Source organism: Pseudopipra pipra, chromosome 1 (assembly GCF_036250125.1).
Source record: "Pseudopipra pipra isolate bDixPip1 chromosome 1, bDixPip1.hap1, whole genome shotgun sequence".
NCBI classification, from domain to species: Eukaryota; Metazoa; Chordata; class Aves; order Passeriformes; family Pipridae; genus Pseudopipra; species Pseudopipra pipra.
In genome coordinates this window covers 107,241,541-107,250,663 of record NC_087549.1, presented here as the reverse complement: position 1 = coordinate 107,250,663, position 9,123 = coordinate 107,241,541, and the positions used below count along the sequence as shown (strand labels likewise).

Here is a 9,123-nt window from a genome sequence, read left to right as displayed (position 1 = left end):
TCTTGTCCTACCCCGTTTTCTCAAAACAGTCTTTCAAATCGTCCCCTCGACTCTGGGGAATAGTTTTTCCAAACAAGTATCTTTGTAACTTGTGGGGCTCACATCTGTGTGTATGCTTTATCATTTTAGCTGGAAGTAGAATGTGACTGTTTGGAAATGGGAGGCTTTGAAGATCTCTTATGGCTAAGAAGTAGCTGCAAGTTAAGGGGTCTGGTGATGCAACTAAAAATCTTCTCAAGGTTGTGTACTCATGGGCAGCCCTGCCCTCACACTGTTGAGCCTCAAGGTTAATGTTTTGTCACAGGCTCAAAGAAGGAAGTAAGGCAATGACTCTTTCAAATATCAGTTCTTTTGCTTTTTGTTCTTAGAGCTTACATAAAATGAAGATCTAAGTAAACAACACTAGAAGAGTGGAGAGAAACTCTAATCTGTAAGTATACACAGAGTGAACAAAAGCCTTGGTTTGCAAAGCTTTTAAAAGAATGTTCGCGACTTAAGGGGAAAAAATATTCAATTGTCTGTTTGCTTTATTTTGAACACATTTTAAATCTTTTCTGCACGACTGTTTTCTCTTTGTATTTTGTAGTTTCCTAGTACAGAAAAACATTGCTGCATTTTTTTTTCATATTGCTACCCTGTAGTTCTACACTGCCTTCTAAAATTTTGTTTTCTTCATGCAATGCATTTTGTTTTCACCCATCTTTTTGTGTGTGTTTGATATCACCCAGTCTCTGTAAAGACCAAAAGGGTTTGTCATCTCTGTTAAGATAAAGCTAGGAAGGTAAATGATGATTTTTAGGAAGATTTCATGGTTTCTATTTTTTTATGTAAAAATAGTGAAAATCTCCAATGAAAGATTACTAATCCAACATGTTTTTCCATCCCCTTTGCTCTTCAATAGACTGAATTTAAACTACAAAATATCAGTATAATATTAACACAGCCTGCAAGATATCAGTCAATGAGGGACAGAATGAGTTAGAGGAATCACTAGAAGTTGTTCGCAAAAAGTCAACGTCTAAATGTAAACATGCACTTGATATTTCATATCTTTTGTATTTTTAGTGTTTTCCACTAAGCAGATTCAATACTTCAAACTTCAGGTGTGTGTCGTTTTGAAATGAAAGGAATTCTGCAATTATTTTAGTGGCATGGCCTGCATTACCATAACACAGCATGGAATTAGAGCAAATTGAAATGCAATTATAATGCCCTCAACAGAAAGCATCTCTGAGACTAAATGAGGATATCTGTGAAACAAATGCAGATTTTAAACAGACTTTCGTTAAAAAATATTTGTATTTTGCACTTTCTTCAGGCTAGTCTAGTTCAGTGCAGAAATGTCAGTTCTGAGAAAGATTCATGTTTCAAATTTATTAAGTCTGTCAAAAATAGAAATCTTTCATTTGAATTGAACTTTTTTCCCCTCCAAATTCAAATGAAACTTCTCAGTTGGGTGCATGCAGGCTTCAAATGCTTCTTCTGCAGAACCCAATTGTCAGAACACATGAAAATCTGTGTGAAGCCTGCCAGTCTCTCAGCAGATGTGTATGGGGGGATAAATTTTGCAAACACTTGTTATACAGATTAGAGCTTTGGCAGAGATTGTAAGTGTCATCATTTCTGACAAATGGGGGTTTTTTTCAGCAAGTTGATATAATGTTGATGTAATGTAATGGTGACTCATGGATCAGGTTGGGAAAATGACGTGCAATGAATGGAGCAAACCAGTGACAGGGTGATCTGGATTGCTAAGTCAGATGCAAGCAAGCAACATGCATTTTACCATTGCAAAGTCGTTCATCTAAGAACCAAATAAGAACATAATGGCAGTGCAGTGATGAGCCACAGGTATGACTGAAATCAAGAGATGATAAATATCTTCTGTCCCTTACCTCTATTTATCTCCAGGTATCTATAGGGGAAGTAAATAGGGGAAGTAAAAATTTGACAAAAGGTTTTTAAATCTGAAGAGAGAATCAGAAGCACACAAAATGCCTGGAAGCTGAAGTTGTACAAATTCTGTAAGAAAGATGGTTAATCTTTTTTTCTCTTTCTTTCTTTCTTTTTTTTTTTTTTTTAAATAGTAGTATAAATAACAGTAAGATAAGAGAAACAAATTCCTGAACGTTGGAATGAATATTTTTTACTTGGAAGATTTTACAGAGGTCAAATTGTTTTCATAAATCATAGAGTCACACAATGGTTTGGGATGAAAGAGACCTTAAAGATCATTTCGTTCCAACTGTTCTGCTATGGGAAGGGACACCTTTCACTCGACCAGGTTGTTCAAAGTCCCATGCAGCCTGTCCTTGAACACTGCCAGGGATTGAGCATTATGACTTGTTCTGGCCTGAAGAAAGCAGTCCAGGTTAGTCTTACAGACTGTGCTGCACAGACAGTTACAAGAAATGAGTGTGGTGACCTTATCCACACCAACAACTGTCAAATCTTGAATGCACAAGAATCTTTATTTTGACCATATTTTTGAAAGAACCCACTCTCTGGCCTCTTGGTAACCTACCTCTTTTGTCAGACTAAAACAGAGATATTTTTGCAATTGTCCTCAAGCCTTTAGCACCAGCAACTGCTATGGCACTCAAATTGAAGTGGTGCCCACCATTGCCACATGGCTGTTCAAGGCACAAGTCCAGCAGAATTTTAGCCAAGTGATGAGACTCAACACAGAGGAAAACCAAACCTTGCTCCAAGACCTGAATGATATCACTGAACTGGCAGTTGCTAGAGGGGGTAGGTAGGCACAGAAACAAGAACAGCTCCTTGAGAAGAAACTCTTTGCCTTTGGATGTGCAAGCCCTTTCCATGCTCCTTGTCTTCTTACAGATGTCAATAGCTAAAATTAGCATGCATGAGGGGAATCAGCCTGGCTGAGACAAAGCTGCAAAGTACCCTCCTGAAGGAGCTCCTTGGTGCTTCAGACATTGTTTGGGGCAGTGGTGTGTGGGGAGAAGGCAAGAAGGAATGAGAATGAACTGTAACTCTTTGACCAGGGTACAACCCCTCTATAAAATGTAAGATAATGATCAGATTACTTAAAAAAGTCGTTTTAAGCAAGCTGGATTCAGTACTGAGGCAAGTACTGAAGTACTGTTACAGCCAGCAAGAACTTACACAAGCTGACACTGACAAAGGGTTAAGCAACATGGGAAGAGACCAGTTCTTAACTTGATGACACTCTCGTTGGTCTCTTCTGTTGTTCTTCCTCTGCTGGAGATATTTTGCAGCTTTTGGAGACTTCTATAGCTCATGTTTGTAATGAGGTTCAGTATATAGCCTTATGTCATATGACCAATCAGTCTTGTAAGACCCACATTAATTCTCATTCCATGTGCCTCTTGCTAAATTCTGGCAAAAGGACTTGTTAGTTACATTTCAGGTCAGTAGGTTATAGCTTCATGAATGTCATTACAATAGGAAACCTCATTTCACCAGAAAGCAGCATTTCCTCTGTGAAACATACCCTGTGTCATGCTATACTCTCTATTCATCACACAATGATATTTCAGTGGGATGCCTGCAGTCTTGAGGAGCTGATAATCTTTTATCATAGCTGCCAGTAGCCTTTTTTTTGAAGATTAATTAAAATTACATTTCCTGCACAATGTTACAGCGTGGAGATTTAACGATGACCACAAAATTCTGCAGAAACCTTCATTTCAGTGTTTCAGTTTCTTATTTGCAGAGAGAAATAGGTCTCTTGCTGTTCCCTTAATCAGAACATCTGATGAAGATATCAGTTATCTGACTTCTGCTTATCTGTTCTTACTGCCTTCAGTTCAGGTTTCACTGTCGGGATCCAAAGAGTGACCATTAGGGGTTCTTCCTCTCCAAGTGCAGCCTGCTTCTGGGGCTGCTCACATTAACCCACACTTCCAGCATATTGCCTTTAGGGCTGTGGAGCTTTTAAAACTTGTTAACTTTAAATATGCATTTTAACTCATAACAGTGTGATAATGTCACTTTTTGGAGACATCTTTTCAAATTAAAGCCTAACAACTTGGAGAAACTGATGAAGAGCTATTGCTAATCCCTCCTGACTTGCATGATTGTGAGGCTGAAATGCAATGTCTCAGAAATGAGAACAGAACTGGAAGGAACTTGCACCATTTCTGATGCAAGAGCTGCAGTGTGCCAATCTACCTTGACTTTGAGAAAAAGTTCTTTCCTTGCAACCCATTATACTTCTCCTAATGCACTGGAATTAGTTGTCCATGTAACTCTGAAATCAGGATCAAACAGAAAATGTCAGTAATGCCAACAAGCAGCATATCAATTTGAGATATGGCTGTTATATTTATATTGGTTATAATAAAGCATCTGGAGTCTTAGATGCATTGGGATAGCTAGAGAATAACCAACTTTTCAAAGTCTGAACAGATCTTGATTACTGTAAAGGTGAGTGCTTAGGAATATTGCCAAGAAACAACAAAAAAATCTGAGGTGCATGACAGATATTCATTCCCCACTATGAGAAAAACCAGTTTATGAAACTGTATAGGCATCTTGTCTTTTCCATAAAAACAGAGGACTGCTAAAAACTTTTGTCTTCTCCCAAATTTGGCAGTATGTGCTACCTAAAAAAAAAAAAGAAAGTAAGCTGAAACATCAGTCTTACAAAGAGACTGAGGAACTACTTTCTGAAGCTAAAACATTGAAGTATTAAATGAAATATCACAAAAACTCAGTTGGGAGAAGACCCTCTCTTGTGTTGTGGGATTCACTGGTGAAATGGATGACATACCAGAGTCAGTTTTAAATTATAGTTCAGATATCAGTAGCACTATAACTGGGATAGTACAGAGCCCAGCACTGTTCAGTTTTCCCTGCTTCTTTTCTGTGACTGTAGTGTGCACATCCTCTGGACATCTACATACATGCAAATATGCTTCAGGATAACACCCTACCTAAACTTTTCACCCCCCCCTATGATCTTGTAGTACTTAAAAATCCTACGAGAAGCTGCATTTAGAATTATAAGAGTGATATGTAATCTCTCTTTGAAAGAGTAATATATTAAAAACATGTAGCATACTTATTAAATTTGCTATTAACTTGTATCTAGCTTCTGCTCAGGCCAGGCAGGCTGATTTACACTTACCTGGGGTGTCCTTTCCCAATGTTTTCCAGCAGCCCATTTCATAACACCAGGTAACTACATGTAAGATGTGGAATGGCCCTGAGCACCAGGAGAGCACTGCCCACGCTAATTGGTCTGGCAGGATCTGAGCAGGATCTTCATGGAGTCTGGGTGTCCATGGTGTTCAATCCCTTGCTCAGATAAACTGTCCACAAAGAAGGAGTGTGTGAAAAGCTTAGCTCTTGGTAACAAACAAAATTTGTAGCTTTGATTGAGCAACATATGGTTGTTATCTGGCTCTGTGAAGGACAGATTTGTGTTGCAAATAAACAAATTGATGAATGAGTAGCAGAATTCAAACAAGATCTCTGATCTTCACTGTAAAAGCATGCAGATGCTCAGAATAGAGGAGAACTAACAACAGCACTAACCTACCACAATCATGTAATTTCTCTAAGGATCTTTTCTTCCCACATATTATTGACTCATGGTTGTTTTTAAGGGTATGGCTAGCAATGTCTTGAGGACTGAGCAGCTTCTCTGCCCAACCTTCTTTTCCATTTTCCTCTAGGCTGAAGGATGTTTGGATAAAACTACTGGTTACAGCTACTGTACTGTTACAGTGCTGGTGCCATCTGTGAGATTTCACGATTATTCCTTGGGGAAGAGCCAGGTCGAAAGTGCTACTAGCTTTTTAGATAGGCCCTCTCATTCCTACTTTATCTTAGTCTTTCTGTATTCTTTCATTTCTAGAATATGTACAAGGAAGACTTCAGGAACATGACTGAAGAGACTGGGAACAGCAGTGACTCCTCCTCAGCCTTCATTCACACCAGCACCATGAATACCATACTGATTACTGTCTACTCAGTTGCCTTTGTTGGAGGTGGAATTGGGTCCATCACAATGTCATTTGTGCTGTTCAGTATGAACACTCTGTCTGTGACCACTACTGCCATCATTAACCTGGTTGTTGTGCATAGCCTCCTCCTCTTCACGATGCCCTTCCGCATCCACTATTATGTCAACAAGAAGTGGGTATTCAAGATGCCATTTTGCAAAATGGTGAGTGCAATGGTGCACATCCACATGTACCTGACCTTCCTATTTTATGTGATCACGCTGGTGATCCGGTGGCTGATCTTCTTTCAATGGAAGGACAAAGTAGAGTTTTATAGGAAGCTGCACGCAGTTGCGGCAAGTGCTGCCGTGTGGGTCATCGTCATCATCTTTGTGGTGCCCGTTTTTCACTTCCGGTACGGACACTCAGGCTCATACAATGATACAACGTGCTTCAAGTTCCACAAAGAACTACAACGGGAGAGCGTGAAAGCCCTAAACTACATCCTAATTGTAGCTGTTGCCTGCATTTCTTGTGTTCTCTTATGCCTGCAGATTTTTATCCTGGTAAAAGTGGCAAGAAAACTTTCCACCTCTTTCTGGTCACACCAAGAGTTCTGGGCCCAGGTGAAAAACTTGATTTTCATCTGGGTTATCATAATTTGCTTCCTTCCCTATCACCTCTTTAGGGCCTACTACGTACAACATATTAGGGATTTTGGCCAGTTAGAAAGCTACAATGAGGTTTTTTTGAGCCTGACTGCCCTGAGCTGTCTGGACCTGCTGTCATTTGTGCTGAGTGGAAGCCGCTTGTTCAAGCAAAAGGTAGGGATGCTCAGCAGCAGGTTGCATTGCTGCTAGTGTCAGCCTCCTGCGGCATGTGTGGACTTGGACCTGGGAAAGGATGGTGATGGACAGGCATGACAAACAGTAAGTCAGAGTGGGCCCTGGAAACAGTGCAACACACTCACAGAGGGCTCTGCACACCGGCTCCCTGAAGTAATGTGCCAAACTGCCTCCGGTGTCTCAGCCGGCACTGGAAGGTGACCTCAGGGATTTCCTCATGGTGCTACACAGTGAGTTGTGAATGGATCTGGAGAAGAGTGAAGAAAGATCCTGAGCTCTTCTGTCTTTTTTTTTTATTTCTACATTAAGGTTTGTGAAGTCAAAGGCACTGGGAGAAGATCTGAGAATTTGCAGTGCAGAAACACAAATAGAAAAGCAGGTTTTTACAGACTAATGTACAGATTTTTGAAACTTAAAGACCTATAAAATTTTACCACTCATCTCATATGTATTCTCCACAAGCTCTCATAAAATATCAGGAAACTATAGTTCCTCCTGAGCAGGTCTGTTCCTTTGCTGTAAAGACAAACAGAACTTTCTAAGTGAATTAACAATTAAACAAACTATTTAAAACCAAACCAGCAATAAATAGTTATTTCTTAAAATACTTTTTTCAAAATCATCTTTTGGAGAGGGTATCTCTGTATCAGAAAAGAGTTTTGTTGTCTAACAAAAATTACATATTGCTACTGAAACAAACAGTGCAAGTTCAAACAAAAGCCTTATTATTATGTATTAATCTTTATAGAATTATTCAATTTTAAAAAATATTTTACAGTGAGGATAATTTTATTTAGATCATTCAGACACAGTTTCTTGTCTTAAAATGTCAAATATTTTAGGTATCCAAGGTAACAATGCTTTTTTTAAAATCTTATGTTGATTTTGTGCAATTCTGAAGTTTATAACTAATTACTCACAGTATCTTTAGCTTGAAATCAACTCTATAAATTTTGTACTCTACTGGGAGAAGGAATGAAAATGTTTTTGCTTGGATTGGAGGAATGGAAAAAGCTAATAGAACTAGTGTAGCTAAAAAGCTTATTATATCTCAGTGAGGCATAGTCAGCTGCTGTCTCTGAAGACAGAATTGAATTCTACTAGAAAAGACAAAAAATTCAGCAAAATAATTCTGTGAAAGACATTCAGGCTTTCATAGCTCAGCTGCTTTCCACCTATCCCCAAAAAAGAATATAAATCTCTGACTTGCATAATCCAAGGCATCAATTGCTAATATATCTTTCTTGCCATCTGCATAAGTCCACATTTTTTCATCTAGAGTCAGTGGGATATTAACTTAATTTGTTGAATTAGAGGTTGCCAGCTGATAAATTTCCAGTGACAGTCTCTCCTTATAATGCTGTTGAAGTCCACCTTTTCATACTTGTGAATTTTTCCTTTCCTTTCTGCTTCACCTTCAACATCTCTTGCACACGAGACAGCAATCAAACAACAGTTGGTTGATCTTGCTGTACCCGTGCGATATCACAGCTATGCTCATTGGTTTTGGTCCCACCAAGATGGTTACTTTATAGTATCCCATCTCTTCTATAGTCTTTCTTCCCTGTCTTCCTTCTCCTTTATATCTCTCAGGATGTTCGATCATAAAAAGGTATTTTCAGGTCAGAGTATGAGTCATGCTATACAACATCAAAAGTTGGAAATCACTGAAGTTCATACCACAGCTGAGATGTCGGGCTTCTCGCATGGCTCACCCTCAGCAAACAGCCTGGATCACATCATCTGCTAAGAAGGAAATTGCAGTGTGTGTGGATCTGGGAAAAATCTATCTGAGACAGCATTTGCTCCCAAAGGATCACGGCAAAGAGGAAGTCAACTACCAGCCAGATTCAAGGATAGTCTGGGAACTACAAGGGACTTTCACAACATGGAAGGAGACAAGTTCAATGTGTAGTTCACTACTAGTTAATGGTGTGTCATTAAGAAAGCAATAAACTGCTCATATCTAGATATATTTTAAAGCTACACAAACACATCATTTTCTCCTTGAGGAGGGAGAGGATGGAACATGGCACAACATTTTTGTTTCTTCCTATAGCAACATGATTGGTTAAAGAAAATGCCTTGCATGTGTTCTGTAAGCACTGCATAGCTTTGTAACAATATATTATAACCCTTCTATCATAATAAAGTTGTTAACAAACAAAATGACTATGTGCTGAAAAAATAAAGCAAGTCTTTCCTGTAAAAATACATGTAAATTGAAAATATTTTGTATCTGAATTTCAAAGCAGCCCAACTAATCTTGTTTATCTATGTGGTAAAAGCAAAAGTTGCTTAATTCTTGTAAAAATGCACACATTATCAATGGTCTGCAC

General features: G+C 38.8%; 1 protein-coding gene across 1 annotated transcript; it reads left to right on the top strand.

The window, feature by feature from the left end:
- The first annotated feature begins 356 nt into the window (after positions 1-356).
- Positions 357-8,915, top strand: LOC135421391 (probable G-protein coupled receptor 141). The gene is made up of 2 exons (XM_064669798.1): positions 357-430; positions 5,852-8,915. Exon 2 carries the CDS (start codon positions 5,855-5,857, stop codon positions 6,797-6,799), a length of 945 nt encoding a protein of 314 aa, XP_064525868.1. The 5' UTR covers positions 357-430; positions 5,852-5,854; the 3' UTR covers positions 6,800-8,915.
- Positions 8,916-9,123: the final 208 nt, after the last annotated feature.

Bases quoted from the DNA above. Each gene is read 5' to 3' on its own strand.
- LOC135421391 (XM_064669798.1), top strand. From the start codon at position 5,855: ATGTACAAGGAAGACTTCAGGAACATGACTGAAGAGACTGGGAACAGC.